The 20,302-nt window shown below is 33.6% G+C and overlaps 1 protein-coding gene across 1 annotated transcript in view; it reads left to right on the top strand.

The window, feature by feature from the left end:
* Nucleotides 1–4,913: 4,913 nt before the first annotated feature.
* Nucleotides 4,914–20,302, top strand: part of LOC124362278 (transcription factor 25) — a 56,119-nt gene continuing 40,730 nt past the window's right edge. Inside the window, exons 1-2 of the mRNA XM_046816638.1 lie at nt 4,914–5,410; nt 11,120–11,305. Coding sequence (XP_046672594.1) covers nt 5,264–5,410; nt 11,120–11,305 — 333 coding nt within the window. The 5' untranslated portion in view covers nt 4,914–5,263. The remainder of the gene's footprint in view (nt 5,411–11,119; nt 11,306–20,302) is intronic.

The raw sequence follows: 20,302 nt of genomic DNA, 5'->3' as shown, positions 1-20,302 counted from the left end.
TTTTAGAGTACGTAGTTATTGTGAAGAAAAGGCTATTTCTAACGAAATTACAACAATTATTTTCTCACTTTAAGATAATTTTTTTTCAAATATAAGTATTTTAAACTAGTTAAACACTTGGTATTTATTATAAGAACATAAATAAAGTAAATTGTAAGTTAGTAAAGAATTTTTTCTAATTGGGTGGAAGAGAGGGTGAGATTTTCACTATTTTTTCCAATGTAAAAATAGGAATCAACATTACTCTCCTCATAACTCAATTAGTTTTGATGATAGGAACGTTTATAACAAATTAAAATAAAGGCTTCTTAAAAGACTTTAAAAAAGGTCCTATAAGTTTTCCCCGAAAAATGCATTGGTTTTTGGTTATTGTAATAGAAATTTTCCATTTTGGCGTTTGAAAATACCAATCAACTTTCAACAAGCAATAATTCCATTTGTACTGGGTCTGCATAATATTATCATAAATACATGATTTTTTTGTATTTTTATTAGCTATAATTTTACTTTCTATAATAGGCTTTTCAGTTAAATTCAATTCCAGTTATTCGCGAAAAACCATCTACGTTTTTTTGCCTGAAAACCGACAATTTCACTTGCAAATAAGTCGAAAAGTATTGACTTTCAGAAAAAACTTCATAGAACAAAAGCTGCTTCAAATTTATCAATTTTTGCACTTATTTTCAATGAAAAATGTCTTACCCTTGAAAGGAAAGTAGAACCTAAATCCAAATTTTTATAAAATCCGGTATGTGATAAATACGTGGGAACATGGTTGACCAATGCAAACAGCCTGCCAGTTCTGATGTGTCTGTGTTTTTGCCCTGCCTACGCGCTGTTGCCATGAGAAACAAGCCTAGTTTCTACAACGCTTACTTGTGTTAAAGTTCGCGATTGGCCGCTAGTATTTTTGCTGTTTGTTTATTATAGCGAACATTAAACTATTTTAAACAGTTGAAATACCATAAATATGAGGCAAGTGATATGGTTGGTGAGTATGGCGATATTTCAACAAGTAAGGAGCTGTCTACAAATACAAGCCTTGTGTTGTATTAAACAAAAGCCTTGTTTTACGTTGGAGGAGGGCTCAGAAGCAAGTGTAAGTAGGCCTAAGGCTAATGGAAGTAAATAAGACATAGACATTTCTTCATATAAAAACGAAGGGTTGACGGATAATGCAGAGCTAAATGTTTTAAATGCCAAATGGATTCCTCAGTCATTTCAACTTCCTTTAACGCTCACATGGGAATCAACAACAGAAACTTTCGTTTTTATAGCTGAACAATTATTCTTGGTTTTTGTATTCTGGATTGAACACTCAGCATGCTTAACATAATGCCTAACTTGTTGATCAAGGTTCTTATAAGTGGGAAAAAACGTTAAAAAATTGAAAAACATGCAAACTTACATTATCATAAAGATTCATGCGTAAGTGTGGCTAACTTGAAAAGAGTATTGGTCAGCCAAATAAAACCAATTGACAAATCTGTAGATAGAGAAAAAGAGATTCAAGTCGAAAATAATATGAAAAGAATAACTACAATAATGGATACTATTATTTTGTGTAGTAGAAAAAATATTGCCCTTAAGGGCTATAGATATTACGGTAAATTTCAAAATAATTGTAAACCAATTGAAGACGAGGGAAACTTTCAAGCTTCGCTCAGCCAGAATTAAAGGGGAAGACCAACATTTAAGAACTTATTTTTAGTCATGTGGCAGAAATGCAATATATTTAAGTTGGAATTTTCAAAATCAAGTTATGATGCTTGCAACCAAGTTAAAACTAAAAAAAAAAACATGTCAAGTTAAAGAAGCTAAGTTTTTTAGCGTCTTCGCTGATGAAACCTCTGACGTTTCAACAGTTGAACACTTTTCATTATGCGTGTTGAATTCTTAACCCTTTCCGCTCGGATGGCTAAATATGGCTTCTCGTAGGCTCGTATTATTTTAGCGCGTACTGTCCACTCAGATCGGATGGGCAGCGGTGCTATCCACTATGGCGCCTGCGTGCACACAGCAGCCACGTCATTGTTGCGTCCCCACCAGCTCGGATTTATTTTCGCCGCGTCATTGATACTGTGCCTTTTAAAAGCCAATAATTTGGTATCATGTATTTTTCAAGATTATAGCAAAAGAACGTTAATAAATAACGTTAAAGCTTTAAAACTGCAATAAATAATAGGAAATTTGGTAAGGCAATCCAAATATTTCAGTTCTGTATTTCATTGGCTATAACAAAACCAAATTTCATGGTATTGGTTCATGAAATAAAACAAAAAAATGTTATGTAACACTTTTCAGGAAAATAAAATAAAATACAAAAATGGATACCAGTCCATCAAATGAGTTCCTAAGTTGGCCCTATGAAGTCGCTTTCGCATAGTTTCACTAATACTGTGATACAAAATCTATTTTTACAATTTCTATTTACTATTTGAAGTCTATTGAAACCCTCGAAGAACTTGTTCCAGAAGAGTACCAAAAGTAGACACCATGCATAACTTTAGAGTAATCTATAACTTTTATAATAATTTAAATGTAAAATACATTTTGCAACACAATCCAATACTGTGATAAAAAATTATCTTATATAAATAGTAACAATAGTCGTGTTTCTATCTTTCATCATATAACATGTTTGGTTTGGGATAAGCATTTAGTTTGATATCTTTATAATAGTAACTTTAAAAATTAATATACAGGGAACATATCAATAGTTCAGTCAGCAAATCAAGACACTGAATTTAAATTCGTATTAATTATGTCTAGATATGAATGATATTATTATTTGTTAGGTTGAATTCGAGCAAGCAACTCGAATGTTTCTGTTGATATTTGTATTGCAAACAACTATCGTCCTATTTTAATTCTGCCCGTGTTCAGCAAAATGTTTGAAAAGATTTTCTATGGAAAGCTTGAAAGCTTTCTAGTAAACGAGCTAGTTCTGAATGAAGAACAATTTGGATTCAGAAAAATCAGATCCACAATCAATGCCGTGAATAATCTTTTGGACAATGTTGTTGATGGATTGGAGAGGTAAAAACATGTGCTTAGCACATTTCGTGACCTATCCAAAGCATTTGACTGTCTGCATCATGAAACACTGTTGCACCAGTTAGAGAGATATGGCGTTCAGGGGATTCCACAGTTATGGCTTGCCTCTTACCTAAAGGAGCGAGATCAGACAGTGAAGATTTCGAAGGTTGTTTCAAACAAAATTAAAGTGCATCATGGTGTCCCTCAAGGATCTATCCCTGGGCCTCTTTTATTCCTGATTTATGGCAGTAGATTGACTTCTGTGATCCCGCATGGAAAACTTGTTCAATATGCTGACGACTCGACACTCTATTTCAAAAGCAAAACATTGCAAGAAATGGAAGTCACAAAGTTAATTTTAATAATAAACATCAGTATCAAATCAACCAATGATTTTCATCTCATATCAATCTTTCTTGACAACTTTGTAAAATTTGCTTATGCAAGTAGATCTACATTTGTACATTTTTAGACGTATGAACACATTATTCCTTTTTTATAGTAGTAATTTGGTTTGCTCAAATTCAACCTGACAACTAATAAGACCAATATTAAAATTAAGGTTTTCGTACATATACAGTTTTCGTGGAACAACAATACAGTCTAAAACTATCTAGTTAGTTATGGCATTTTTACATTTATATAATATGATAAAGCACTGAGAAATTTTTTTGTTGTGCTATGTTACTCCGCCTCTGCCAGATGGATTCTAATCGGTGCTTTCACAAAAACCCGTATTATAAGACATTTAAATACTATATTAAATCAAAATCGTTATTCATGCAGTGCTTATGTGTGCAAATTGTTTATCAAGAATAAACTAAAGTGATAAAGATGTTCTTGGAAATATTTAACTGTTGTAGTTGTTTTTATCTTCAATCAAATACTATGGCCGACATCCGACCCCATTCTTGCCCTTGAGGAGAACCAACTCGCATTATGAGAGACACGTCCGTGTCGAATTTAAATTATTCAGTGTCTTGATTTGTTGACTGAACTATTGATATGTTCCCTGTATATTAATTTTTAAAGTTACTATTATAATGATATCCAACTAAATGCTTATCCCAAACCCAACATGTTATAAGATGAAAGATAGAAATACGACTATTGTTACTATTTATATAAGATAATGTTTTATCACAGTATTGGATTGTGTTGCAAAATGTATTTTACATTTAAATTACTGTGACTATCACCCAAGCTGTATTATAGCTCGTTTACTCATTACTTTCAAGACTAGTTTTCCAATAATATGACAACATGCATGGATATTTTCCTAAGAACTATTAAAAAGCAACTTTAACTGTATCTACCAAAGGCAAGGAGATACCTTTAGTTTGTAATGTACCTGCTTAAATTTTTATCCAAAGTTATAGATTATTCTAAAGTTATGAATGGTGTCTACTTCTGGTACTCTTCTGGAACAAGTTCTTCAAGGTTTTCAATATACTTCAGATGGGGACCAACTATGTACAGTGGAAGCTACAAGCAGTTACAAGTTGTGCATCGTGTCTAACGGCATTGAAAATATTGTAGCATCTCATGTTGACTTCTTAATCGATGAAATTCTTATGATCTGCCAATTAGGAACAGTAAGGACAAATTAAATTCGTCAAATCATTAGTGATTATATGTAACATACTATTGTTGGCTTTTATTATTAGTTTCTGTCTCTTGTAATTCCTATTTATTACTTTTGTTAGTTATTTTTTTAAATATTTTTATTCAAAATTGTACATACGCTTATTGAATTGTGATTTCGCATTAAAATAAGTAATTATTTCATAAATATTGAAAAAGTATACCGGTATGCCTATAAGATCTGAGGGCAACGTGACTTTTTGTTGGTGGCTACACTGATCTAATCAAAACTTGTGTTGGAATTGGAATGACAGTAGTGTAGTAGAGAATGGCGAAAATTGGTTGAGATGGTTAAAAATGAATTGATTATATTGAGATACCGTATGGGATTTATTTGAATAGTGATTGTGTTAATTTATCGTATTATCATTAAAATACTGTTGTCACAGCGGAAAGTAACCTTTGGAATTTGTAACGGAAACGTCATCAGTTGCCTGTCTAGTCACTTGATAAAAAGCATTTATGACAAGTATTGATGTAAATAATAAATAAATTTATTGTGTGTTAATCATATTTGAGTATTAAGAGTTTTACCTACTCAGAGCAAATGATTTAGTCATAATAGACAATTAATAAGATTATGTCATCGCGCGTTTTAAGAAAACTTGGATTACAGGGTGAAAAAGATATAACCTCTTTGGGTGATGATGCAAGTGATACAGAAGCAGATTTTTCAAGTTCAGGAGGAGCAAAGAAAAAACAGTTGAATATAAACCGCTATGATCTGGTGAGGCTAACAAACTTTAACTCTAAATCCTATTAAAAATACCTGTGCATTATTTAGGCCCCTCTTCTTCAGCCTATACAATAGATGTTACAATGTTTTTCTATTACTATATATCTGAATGAGTTTAGAAGCTTCATTATTAAGTTTTATCAATACTTGTGCATGAAACATTCATAATATAAATGTTATCTTATTTTCGGAGACTAATCACATGTAGGATCTCAAATGTTTATTCTCAAAAAAATCAACATTTATACCCTTGATTTAATGTTACAACTTTGAAAAACACTGTTATTTATCAAAATGCTTGATAATATGACCCTAGGGGTTTACTTGGTATTGACTATCGATGGCCCTTATACATTATGTGATAAAAGTGGCATAGGCACTACTGTTGAATTAGCATTGTTTTATAATTGATTTAACCCTTTGCGGTCAGATGGCCCGTGAGACTGGCCACACAGTTGTCAAAGACGGCGCCGAATAATTTCAACATGAGTAGTCCTCGCCACTCGCCTGGCCCGCGTCACTGGCCATGTCAATCCTTGCGTCAGCTCGATATTTATCATGACGGCTACTTCCTACCAACTCGGAATTGTTTTTACAGCAATCTTCAATGTTTACATAGGGCATTTAAACTTTATATGTAAACTCAACTTTAAATAACTCAAAGCCAGTTACATTTAAACATGTGTTTTATTGATATGAACACAAACATAATAAAATGAAGTACAATATACATTTGGTTGTTTTATTTAAATGACATTATATACTTATTTAATATTAAAAGAAATCACAGATTATACTGTCTTGTGAAAACAACATGACAGTCTTTTAATTTAATCTTGTTTGAGCCTTTCGTTGGAATGATATTTTTCAAAGCACTTGCTGATATGGAGTCCCGGATTGTTTGTGCAGGTATTGCAAAAGAAATTAGTTCTTTTTAAGTCTGGAAGTGTTACTTCTACCCATGACCGCCAGATTGATTTGTTCTGTAATCGCGTATTTTTTTGGATTTTTTCAGCAGCATATCTATTTGTTTCTTAAACCAGTTAAAAGGCTGTCATTGAAAAAGAGTCAAAAAAACTGTAAAGACATTGATGGGTTTTCATTACTTGAAAGTTTGTGACCACTATCTTGTGCGCATTTAAATTCACAAAAATTTGTAACGCCCTCACACCATTCTTTCCACTCTTCATCCATCTGTACTATATCTCTATTTTGTGTCTCACCAACAACATTATCGTCTTCAAAAATTTGGCCATCTTCTAATGGAAGAATTTCATCATATTCATCTTCTAATTGTTCTATAGCATAATCTTCTAAGTCATCACAATAATTAGATTGCACATCACTATCATGATGTGAGTAAATATCACAAGATTCATCAAAGATTATTTATTTGTAATCTTCATTACTTGCAAGGTTATCTATGTTAACAGGATTTTATAAACTGTTGGATAACTAACACCATAACAAATAAACTTACAACAAATCTATAGGTAAGCATAACCTTACTTTTACCAGGTGACAAAGTTTACTCGTTATTTTCAAGACAGTTTATTGTTCACCACTATGTTTTCTTAAAACTTTATTACTATTTACACAAATCACAAATAAAACCCATGTTAAAACCACGACTTAAAACAAATTGATAAATAAACATAAACAAAACAATTTGCAGACAACTACGTCAATCAGAGCAAACAGTGCCGATGGAACCGGCAACACAGCTGTGAATTTATATTTTGTTTCCAAGACTGAAGGCGGTAAAATGTAATGAAAGGCATTTGTCTTTTAGTTCAATAATTTCTCCGTAGGTTTCAGCACTTCACAGACCTACTAGCACATGGTAAATATTTCTAAAAATAGAATGTTTTACTGGCCAGGGACACAGGCCGGGGAGGGTACGATAAGCGGATCCGGTTTTTTATATTGAAGAATGTAATCATCGATACCTAATATTCGTATCTCAAATCCTAGACTATCAATCGATATAAAAGTATCTATAGTACTCAATAACAATCATATATTTTAAAGTAAAATATGAATTTATTATTTACAGTGATCAAACAAATTATTATAACCAAAATTTGGAAAACTGAAGACGACCATATTTGCTCCTCTCACAGTTACAGTTGTTTCTTTCCCACAAATTTTGCATAATGGGTTTTTCGGTACGAGTTCCACATGTTGGAAGTCATGAAAAAAATCTCTTATCATCTTTCAAAGCAATGTCGTGTAGTTTTCTAAAATTGACTGCCATTTTTAATAATCATATATTACTTATATAAAATTGAAATATTACATTACGAGTATTATTTGAAAGTGTTTAAAGCTGTTGATACAGATTATTAAAAGTTAATTGTTCAAAATAATTAATCGGTATAGATTGATTATATCGATGGTTATGATTACGTAATATCGTTTGCCAATTACAATATAAAATACCGGGTCCGCTCATCGTACCCTACCCCACAGGCCAACTGGGCATAAAAGGAAATTTGTATTGGGAAGTCTCACGGGCCAGGTGATCGCAGATGACAAACTATAAATACTGTACCTGACCGCAAAGGGTTAAGTATTTCTTAACCCTCTAACTGCTCTAAATATGTCGGCATGTTCTTAGCTTTGACTCCTTGTCACAGCTGTATCAGATAGGTCTTACTGATTATGGGCCAATGTTGATGAAATCTATATATGATTTTATCTTACTGATTTGGTAGTGTTTTAACTCAATTTAAATTAATACATGTTACCTCTATTATTACATTAACAGTAAATATTTACTTTAGCAACTAGACACTATTTGTCAAAATTTTTACCTAAAATAAGAAAATAAAAGTATATGAGTACAATAAAAAAGGTTTGTTTTACATGGTTATAAAAATATAATTAAATTATTGTTTTCTGTACTATTAAATATCTGTATTTCTTTTACAAATAAAAATATACATTTACTAATAATACAATCGTAAAAGTTTATAACCTTATTTGTTTCGACCTTATTGTTTCAAATTAATTTCCACAAAGTAAAATCATCTGTATAGTAGTTGAGTAATGGTCACAAGTACATGGTGATTTGTGTTATAAGATATCGGCACATGTTTATCCTTCAAAATAGTAAAAACTAAATGTAACATTGTTTAGTGTGTTACATTTTATAAATATACATAGTCTAGATACTAGTTCTTTATTAATCATTAAATTATTACTTTTTAAGATATAAAAATAGCTGAACTATACTGTAATTTGAAGTACCGATACCATGATTTGGTTCGATATTTTAGTTTCAGTAGTTTTAGATAATGCGCCATCTCGTGGCAAACTGGGTGTAATGGCCGACTTGCAGACGGCCGGCAGTGGTCCCCCCTCCTCACCTTCCACTGGTACTACGCAGTTCAAATCCGACCATCCTTTTTGCACCACCCAATATATATATCTGTATATTATGTGAGGTTGAGTGGTAGAGAGGGCTAAATAGCCCTAACTCCGCCTCTTGAATAAAGGCATATTTCATTTCAACATTGTTCAGTGTTTATAAAAACATTTTGAGCCAATATCTTCATATCCATCGCCATTATTTATCGTTGTCACTAGCCTTCTACTACATAAATTAAATAACATCTGGTAATGATGTCACTATCAACACCTGGTAATGACGTCACTATCAACACCTGGTAATGACCATCACTAGTCTAAATAAAGAAAGCTGGCAATCATTATTTATGAATATCTATAGATCAAATGTCGTATTTGATAGTATCAATATTTAAAATCGATAATCATTATCCGATTGTGTTGGTGACCGCTTATTTCACTGTAGCCTTTTTATGATAGGTACACATCTTATCTGAGTGGGGTTATTAAAAAAAACTCAAACACCATCTAATCGCACACCACCTACAACTCACTTTTTTATCGGCTTAAGTGATTTTATATTTATCGAAACAAATTTTGTCAGTAATATTTACATTAATATTACAGTTAGACCTATTGGATTTTTACTTTTGAGGTTGAGAATATTATTTAAATAGTTTTATTTTGATCTGATTCTGGGATTTCTGGTATAGCCTAAATCTTATAGTCACAGCTTCAAGCAATCCATTATTCTTAAACATAAGGTGTTTCACACGATCACGGGATCGTCAAATGCAGTCAAATTAATAAAAAACACAATGTAGGCATACACACACAAGCATATAACACAAAATAATTTAATTAAAAGTTTGCCTAGGCGGGTCATCAAGGTTTAAACAGTTAAAAAAATTAATTAAAAAATGACAGTTCGACCAAGTTATGTGTTGTATAGTTTGGTTGGTTTGTTTGTGTACATTTCTGTTGTCAAGGCATCTTCTTATATCTCGCTCAATTCGACCACATTATTTGTATTCCTTTTATTAAAGTTCTGTCATAAATGGTATGGTTTTTGGTGCCTATTCTTTCATTTAAAATATTGTTCTTACTTGTACAATGGCCCATATTTATTTATGTTTCCTTTGTGGCAATGATATAGTATTTTCATATTATCTGCTATACTTGTATAATAATGGTTGTAATTATTCAGGTGCTCAACGAATTTGGACTGTCTTGTAAGTTTTATTTAGGGATATGTCAGCCCCTGAGCTACTCAGTTTGGGGAGTTACAAATATTGAGACATGTTAGTACATTTATTGATTGAGTAAAGATAAAGATGTATTTCACAAGTACTGTATAAATGGTTACTATTAGAAAAAATCACATAATTACTTGAAGTAGTTGGTATTAGTTGCCTGACTTGTGGATCCATTTTGATTTGACATAAATGATACAGAAGAACAATTAATTTATTATCAAGTAGCTTTTTAGATTGTGCAAATCTTATTGGATGGGTTAGTGGTTACCAAATCGACAGTTTGGCCATAAGAAAATTACCTCGAAAAAATCTATTTTCCCTTAACATTTTTTTTTTCCTTAACGTCCTAAACATGATATGTGGGTTATATATGGGACAAAGTGAACTAGTATATATAAACCTTTATAAAGAAATTGATTTTGTGTTGAGGAACTTAAGAGATATGAATACGTTTGTCATCACATTAATATGAAAATGATTGCAGTACTCATGCTTTTGTGAAATTTGATTAGGAAAGAGGTGTCTTTTTTTAATAAAAGCTTATAGCCTAACTGAAAATGCTCTCAAAGAAGTAGACTATATCTTCTATATTCTTTATACTGTCTTTTTATCATATAAAATACCCTTATAATACAGAATATAAGTATGTAAGAAAAGGAAGTGCCAGTGAGATAGTGTAGATAGGGTCAGAGAGGTAGTTTTGTTTACTGTAATAGATAGTGCTAGATGAGAAATAAGTAAAGCCTCTCTTATTATATTTCACCTGAATACAAAACATTAAAAACAATAATTTTTAAGTTCCAACAACATAGCTATAGAAGAAATGCATGAGTGGAGGCCACATTAGTTGGAACTGTCATTATTTTATTACTACAAAATCATATGAAACATCTACACTAAGAGAAAAGTTTTATTATAAGGAATCTCTTACCTCTATGTAGCTTTTCAAACTTATTTGAATATTAAACCTTAAATACATAAATTGTTTAAGTAAATATTACGCTTTCTTGGGTTTTCTATCAAATTAATACACATTACAAGTGTAGTTGTTTAGTATTGTTTATTTATTCATAAATATGTGTTATATTTTCAGCTGAATCAGCAGTCCCATTCAGAGTCTGAGGTTAAGGAGGATGATGATCATGAGACTGCGGGTTCCTTAAATGCACAGGAGAATGAAGCAGAACACAAAGAAGCAGCCCGTCGGAAAAAGAAAAAGAAGAGGAAGAAGCCTGGAAAAATACCAAACAATGCAAGAAGCAGTGAGGATAACATCGAGGTAGCTAACAAAGAACTATTTATATTTTACCCTACAAAAACAAAATAATATCCTGTGGACTGATGTAGGTGTTTTTTTGTCACGCTTGTTTGGACAGTGATTAATTTTTCCAAATTGCTATTTTCTTAGTAGACAGAAAGTTTAATTCAGTGCAACATTAAGCTCATAGTGTAATATTATAATACACAGTTTGTACAATCAGTTAAGTTTCCTAAATGATTAAAACAATGTCCAACTTGTGACAATTTTAAAATGTTCCATTTTTAAACCTCTTGCATTATAAACAATCATGCAATGCTCGATGTAGAATTCTAACAACAAGCAAGGCATTTGCTCAAACGCTTGACAAACCAAGTTTCTCAACCAGTAAGTGAAGTGAAGACCAGCTGATTGCAATGTTTGCTGGCTGTTAGCAAGGGTGGTCCAGCATCAGCAGTTTTGTTTGCATCAGTTGTGTCCTGAATAGCATTGACATCAACTCTATGAAAAGTTTTCTTTTAGGTTGCTATTAGCTGTGGATACGAGGGCTGTTTTTTAAGTAAGGGCCGTTTTTTTTTTTGTAAATAAACAACAATTATTTTTTTCAAAATACATTTATTTTCAAAATCTGCATACTTTTCTTTATTTTTCTACATAGTTGCCTTGTTTGTTAAGGCACTTATCATATCTTAAAACTAAGTTTTGAAATCCCTCTTCAACGAAATCTGCCACCTGCTCTGACAACCAGGAGTTCACGGCCGTCTTGACTTCTTCGTCGTCATTGTAGCGCTTCCCGCCAAGATGATTTTTCAAGTAACGAAAAGGGTGGAAATCGCTCGGAGCAAGGTCGGGGCTGTACGGCGGATGATTCAAAACTTCCCAGCCAAAAGAGTCGATCATTTCCTGTGTCCGAGCAGCGGTGTGAGGCCTTGCATTGTCGTGGAGGAGCAGAATTCCCTTTGTCAGCATGCCGCGTCTTTTGTTCTGAATGGCGCGTCGGAGACTGGCCAGGGTTGCGCAGTAGGCTTCTGAGTTAATCGTCATTTCTCGCGGCATAAAGTCCACTAGCAAAACACCGCGCCTGTCCCAGAACACAGTTGCCATAACTTTGCGCCGCGACAGCGTTTGCTTGGCTTCGACTTTGACTGGAGATGTTGTGTGCCGCCATTCCATGGACTGTTGCTTTGATTCAGGAGTGATATGGGATACCCATGTTTCATCTCCTGTGACAATTCGACTCAACATGTCGTCTCCTTCCTCGTCGTAGCGGGTCAAGAAAGTCAAAGAACTGCTTAATCTCTTTTTTTTGTGATCCTCAGTGAGGAGTTTGGGTACCCATCTTGAGCACAATTTTTTAAAGTTTAGGTTTTCTGACACAATTTTGTACAGTACTGACCTGGACACTTGAGGAAATTCCATAGAGAGAGTGGTTATTGTGAACCGTCGGTCCTCATGAATTTTTGCGTCAACTGCAGTAATCAAATCTCCCGTGATCACAGATGGCCGGCCTGAGCGATCTTCATCGTGGACATTTTCGTGGCCATCTTTAAATTCTCGGACCCATTTCCGCACTTTACCTTCACTCATTGCCTTGGCACCATACACCTCACAAAGCTGACGGTGAATGTCAGCAGCCGACATGTTTCTTGCAGTCAAAAATCGTATCACTGACCGAATCTCACACGCGGCGGGTGATTCGATAATCTTAAACATTTTAAAGATCCACAGTAATGCATACAGGTTAGCTACAGAGCTGCAACTGGCATGAAGTTGTTCGCTAAGAATGCCGGGCGCGCACGCTCGTTACGGCAGGAACGCGAACTACTACCGTGTACGGGAGAACGGCCCTTACTTAAAAAACAGCCCTCGTAACTAATGGTGCAACTCAATGTGCCACTGGTTGTTGCTAGTGTACCGCAAGTATTGAATCAAATGAGAGCTATTAGCCAAAGAACATCGGTTGCTCAACTAAAAATAGTACAACTAATTAACGATAGTGTTGGGATCCTGCAACAGTTCCGTTAACTGTTGTGTCTCATTGGGATGCAGCGTATTAGCCAGATGCAAGGATGCTGTCTGTTGTCACAACCATGTCAGGGTAGGATAAACCACTCAAAACCAACATTAATCAGTTTAATCATCAGGTCTTGTTCTGTGTATTTGTGTGTTCATACAGTTAGTCTTATTATAATTAAAGTTTTAAATTCAAATAAACGTTGAAATAAAAAGTTATGGAAGGGTACTATGTTTCTTATTTTCTTGATTAAATATTTATAATATTCAATGTTATACATTACTGTATAAGGGTTAATTTTGAGCAATTACTGGATCAACAATTTCTTTAACCTATTGTGGATCACTGACGAGCTGGGCTCGTCATGCAGCGGCCGGGCCTAACGGCACGATGACGAGCTCAGGTCGCAAAAGCGGTCTTCTTGTAAATTTCCCTCCAAATAGTTCTAGTAATGTCTGGTAGATCGGGCGATCGTCTTCACTTGTCAACTAAGAGTGTTTAACAACGGTCTACATTTAGTTTTCAAAAGTTTTATAAATATCCTATAGATCGCAGTTGTATGTCGAAGTTGAAAAATCATTCATATGAGTTTACTCTCTGATTATTAGCGCTTCTGATTGGTTGTTTCCCTCAGCTGTTATTATAATACTTTGAGGTTAGTGAAACAGAACTAAACGACGCAGACGTACATGTTGGCGGGTTTAGTCTAGACAATGGTCCGGATGTTGTAATCGCTTCGCCCGAGCCGCTTTATTTAGACTATGATTCAAACATCATCCCTGCCACCCCGGAACCTTGCTCGCGTGTTATTGTTCCTACATCACAAATACTCCAACAGGCCCATGTTCCATTTGAACGAATACCTTCACAGCTGAATTTTCTAGTATACAATAGCGAGCGATACGATGTGGCGCACCATTGGTGTTCGTGCAGCCGCTGACCGTAAATTAATTCATGGCCCGCGCCAAAACAATACGATCCGCAATGGGTTAATGTTTAAGTATGACGATCAGGCAGTTCATAGAGTAAGAAACATAAAGATTAAGTGTAGTAAAGCTATCATGGCTCTTTTTTGAGTGAAAAGTCCTTTTCCAAGTTTATTGTCCTTGTGCCGCTTCTTATTTTGCCCAACTTGAAATGGTGTGAAGGCACTCACATGATCGGAGCTTGATTTTTGTTTACCACACTATTTTGAAAGATGTTTTTTTTTTTCTTTTAGTAGTGTAAAGTAGCACCAGAGACGCTACTGAAGCCTCACTAATGGTCAGCATAATTTGTGATTTTATATTTTCCTGTGAGATCACTTAGAATGATTTGGAATGAGAAAGTACAATTACAAATGCTCCTCACCGTCAAGGAGAGAGATCTGAATTTGTTCTTCTAGATAAAAATTGCTTGTCTCTCAGAAGAGATTACTTTTGAGTTAGCGGCGATTTTGCTGCCTGCCTGGAAGACTATAGTGGTGACTTTCTTACAGGTCTCCAGCCGGAAATTTAAATCTATTCCATGAGAAATTGAGTGAAATGTTTTTCTATCTTGTGTGGCAATAAATTTTAACCTAATTATTGTTGGTGATTTCAATGTGGACTTTCTCAAGCAAAGTGGTGATACCAAAGAGCTGCTAAACTTGTTTGATAGTTTTGGACTTAACACTACTGTTTATGAGGTAACAAGACCTGGCATAAATGATAACACGGGTAGCTGCATCGACAATCTGCTTACGACTGTGCATCAAGATAGGGGACACTCCTCTGTTATTCATACTGCTGTCTCAGATCATTGTGCTCTCTTTTTTGAGGCTAAATTGGGAACATGAAACATCAGAAGCTGTCACTAAGATATCCATCTCTAGGCCTATGTCTGATCGTGGTACATCACAGTTTCTATCTTATCTTGCTCTGTTAATTGGAATGAAATTTTACAGTATGGATTCAGATATAAATTGTAAGTTTAAGTTATTTTTAGATAATTTTCTGTGGGCTCTAAATAGTTCTATGCCTCTTAAAAGAAAACCAATTAAAACTAGGAGTAAAGATGTTTCCTGGTACCATGATGGCCTAACTCAAATCAAGTTAGAGTTAGACAGACTTTATTTCATAATAAAGAACACAAGATCTGAGCTAAACTTAGAAATAAGAAATAATTACAAAAAAACTAAAATAGTCTATAGGAATGAGATAAAGAAGGCTAAACTTAATTTTAATAATGCCTAATTGACAAAGCAAAAAATAAAAGCAAGGCTGCTTGGAAGATAATAAACACAATCAGCTAGATTAAATAGCCAGTCTAGGCCTATAGGTTCATCTATCAAAATAAATCCAAATAGTTTTTTAATGAATTTTTTTGTAAACTCAGTTTCCGAGACTTGTGACGGGATACCACCTAGCAATAATAACTACTCCTTCTATTTAAATAACTACTCTGTTTCATGGCTCCCAAGCTGACAATTTTAGTTTTAAAGTTTTTAAAGTGGAAAAAGTCTATGCTGCTATCATTAGTTTAAGTAATAGTTCTTGTCTTGACTGTTTTGGTGTTAATGCCCCTATTTTAAAATTAGCTGCTAGTTTTGTTTGTGAGGTTTTAACTTTTTTGTTTAATGAATGTATTATGTTAGGTATTTTCCCTGATGTTTTAAAGACCAACAAAGTAATTCCTGTGCATAAGAAGGGTCCAAGGATCAAGTGTGTAATTATAGGCCTATATCGATTGTTTCAAATTGTGTCAAAGGTCTTGGAACGGGGCTAGTTCATGGGCAGTTAGTTCATTATCTTGAAACCTATAATTTGCTTAGCAGCTGTCAGTTTGGTTTTCGGGCCAAGCGCAGCACTGTTGGTGCAGTCCAATCTCTTATTAATGATTGTTATGAGGGCCTGGAATCAAAAAATTTAGTAAATTTTAGGTCTTATGACCTTTCCAAGGCCTTTGACACAGTAAATCATGCCATTTTAGTAAATAAGCTTAAGTTTTATGGTTTTAGTAATACTGTTGTAAATTTCTTTGTTTCTTACCTTACAAATAGGTTCCAATATGTTTATTTCAATGGCTCTTTGTCTGATACACGTCTTGTTCAGTTAGGTGTTCCCCAAGGTTCAATTTTGGGGCCTACTTTATTTATTATTTATGTAAATGACCTGCCCTCTCTCTAATCTTAATGACAGCAGTGTAAGCACCTACATGTTTGCTGATGACCTGGGGCCTCAAAGTCTGTACAGAATCAGTTGATGATTGTAGGAGATGCTTAGAATTAAAACTTCAATTGTAAACGACTGGTGTGCAGCCAACAAATTATGTCTAAATGAAAATAAAATCCAGGATTTACAACTCACCTTGTCTTGTAGGTCAAGTGATAATGATGACTTGAGTCTTAAGTTTTTAGGTGTCTATTTGCAGTCAAACCTAAAGTGGCAAACTCACATTGATTATGTGGCTGCTCAGACTGCAAGGGGCATCTTTTTTGATTAGGGCTCTAAATGGAGTAATTTCTATTGATCACATGCTGTGTGTATATTATGCATATATAAATAGTTTTTTGACCTATGGAGTTGCTTTGTGGGGCCATTCTCATTTAGCAAATAAGCTGTTTGTACTTCAGAAGAAGGCAATTAAGGATAATTTGGCAATGTACATAGTAGAGAACATTGTAAACCTCTTTTTGTAAATTTTAATATTTTGACCCTGCCGTCCATCTATGTTTTAAATGTATTGTTGTATGTTAAAGATAATTTATTTAGACTTAGCAACCAAAGAGATGTACATAATCATTTTACACGCAATAGAAATAACTTAATAACTCCTAGATGTAACTATACTAGTACTCAATGCAGCTTTCTATACCAGGGTATCAAGCTTTTCAATGCTCTACCCATGCAAGTAAAGATCATGAGCAGGACTAATTTCAAAAATACCATAAAATGTTGGTTGTTAAAATCTGCTATTTTACAGTGTCGATGAGTTTTTTCTTGTAGTGCAAAATCTCACAAGCTAGTTTAATGTATCATATTGACGTTGTTATATACATTCTTTGTATCCTCCTGACAATAAATGCTTTGATTTGATTTGATTTGATTTGATCACCATCACCCTTGGCTGTTGGCACAAAAAGAAAACCATCCCTTGAGATAGCACATAAATTCAAACTCAAGACGGTGTTAGTGTTCCAATCTCAACACTATTGATGTAATTGATGGCTATTACATCAATTGATTAAATAAAAATAAGGTAAGGATAAATTCACACTTTTATCCATCTATAATATGTAATACGCAGTATCACGCACAGGACTTACTTGATTGTTTCCCATGTGCCAGCAGTGTTAACATGTGGACTCTAAATTTTCTTATTGCTCTACAACGTTATCAATGGCTTTCAAACACTTACTTTCCATGTTTATTATTTTTAAAAAACTACCTTATCTTCATACTAAAATGTGAAATAAATTGAAATTGATCCAGGTAACTGATCAGAATTTCCATTATAAGGGTTATTATAATTATAATCGTCTATGTAAGAAAATAACTCATGAAATGAAGAGTGTTATATCTGGAAGTAATCAAACATGTAATATTATTATAGTGAATAAATTATTGTGTAGTATAATCCTGTGGTAAGGCATGGTAATAACAACGGGTATTTGTTGCCTTTCCCCAGTCCTTCTTTTCTTATTAATTAAAAGAACAAGAAGCAAGAGCTCTGTACTATTCAAAGCTATGATGATTCCGAACTAATACTCTTGTACAACTGTTTGACCGGGCTAAACTTTTCTAGTTTTCACATATGGTATAAGTTGTACCACTATTTTTCAACAACCTTACACTTGTACATTTTCCCTTCATTCAATAAAAAGTGCTTGACAATGACAAACAGTTTGAATTGAGATTGCTTTATAAACATCAATCTCCATCACATTTTGTTTGCACAGTTCCACAGGACAAGTGAGCCAGTTTAAGGCTAACACTGTCACTGATACCAGCACAACTTTACTAAATATCCCACTCTCTATGACAATCACTTACACTGCTTTAAAATGGGAGGGGGAGAAGTTATTATAAAAATATACTGTTTAAGCACCTCCTAAAAGATTTATATATTGGCTATTGTATAAAATTAAAGGATTGTTATTAAAAGTAAAGTAATAGTATTTGCTGTGATGTATTTAATTAACCCTCCATCAGGCGCTTAAAATTAGAAACACCATCAGGCGCTCATGGAGGTTTCCTCCAGGTTAGCGAATAATGGATATCATAGTCGTTTAAACTGTTTTTATTTGTTTAAATATTCATATGGATTTAATTACAATGTAATATATTCATTTTTAGAAGTTAAATAAAAATTACTCTCTTATGTAATGAATTTTCCAAATAAGAAATTCAAAATCTTAAAAAATGTTATTGTATAGTAACAACATGATTTATTTTAAGGAATAATGCAATTAATTGTAAAAATGTTTAACCTACTGTAATAATATATGGAAATTAACTTAGTTTTTAACTTCTTACAAAAACAACTTACTTCAATTCTTGAGTTATTATACAATGTAATGTCAATTATTACTCTGAAATAAAAATTTATTCTTTACTACAAATTTTTTTTTAATACTACACAAAGTTTCAAAACATTTTCCTTCTGGTTATTATAACGACAATGTTCACTCCATAAACAGTACTGAAATGTTCCCTAGCACACGGGTACTGTACTGACAAGTCTCTCGTCTTCATTCTCCATTTCACAAAATTCAAATAAAATATATTGTAAAACTTAAAAAGAAACCATCACAGGTCACACATTTACGCGCACACGGATTATTACTGCATAAAAACTAAACACAATAAGGCGCTCACGGAGATTTCGTCCAAGCACTACAAACACAACATCGGGCGCTCACGGAGGAATCGTCCAGTCTCGCACGGAAGTAGACGTCATACTGACAGATTTTGACAAAAATAAGCGGGAGGCTATTGTTTCGCTTCCCCGAAAGATGCTCGTGAAGTACACTGCGGGAAACGACTGCCAACATCAGAAAAGTAGTACTATTTTTAATAGTAAAAAATACACGGAGGAAAACTCTGTTTAGCGCCCGATGTAGGGTTAAATTCAATTTAATCATTTAAATAAACATTTTATCATTTTAAAAATGTATTTCTATTGTATTACTAATGAATAATGTGTTTATATGTGAGCGTATTTCAGTTTACATAACTTTTACAAATCAACTCATGTCAGTAACTATAAACTTATATAAATTTAGATACCTATATAAAATTGATTAACCCTCTGAGTGCCGGAGCATCGCTGTCAGCGATCCCGCATTATATGCAAGGAATGCCAGAATCGCTGTTAGTGACTTCTGCAGTAACGCTTATATTTTAGTATTTATCTAAATTGGCTCAATGACTATACATACGCATTCCAAAGACTTCAACTAACTTTTGATGTAGGTTTTGTTGCATTCTGGTTAGATTCTGATTTTTACGGCGGTTGTAAAGTGAGCGTGTCAGTCGAGTTTAGAATCGATCGCTACGCGGACGAGCCGTCACGTGTTTCGTTTGCGCTGCTGTTTATTTCACAAATGATATTGAAAGTTTTTAAGTGTAAATGGGTTTGTAGTGTTAGTATATTCAAATTATTTCGTTTGTGTATGTTGTTCTAGTCTGTGTGTAAGTAGAACAATGACGGCCGCGAGTTACAGCGATCGTAAGCAACTAGTACTTTACTAAATACGTTTGTATAGTTTTTATGTTTTTTTTGTGTTTGTTCAGTGATATTTATAAACAATGAGTCGTAAAAACATTGCTGACAATGAAGACCTAGTATTGCAGGCATTAGATTTAAGCATTATCAGTGCAAACAATACACAGAGTGTTAGGTTAGGTTAGAAAATTTCTAGTTTTGTAGTGGTTCATATTTTCATATTTATTTTCCAAACTTTATTTATAAGTATAAAAAAATTGTTATGTCTTTTTGTAAAGAATTAAATGGAGTATAAGATAGAATAACTAAAAGTGAAA

Source organism: Homalodisca vitripennis, chromosome 1, assembly GCF_021130785.1.
Source record: "Homalodisca vitripennis isolate AUS2020 chromosome 1, UT_GWSS_2.1, whole genome shotgun sequence".
Classification (NCBI taxonomy): domain Eukaryota; kingdom Metazoa; phylum Arthropoda; class Insecta; order Hemiptera; family Cicadellidae; genus Homalodisca; species Homalodisca vitripennis.
This window is presented reverse-complemented; position numbering and strand designations above follow the sequence as displayed.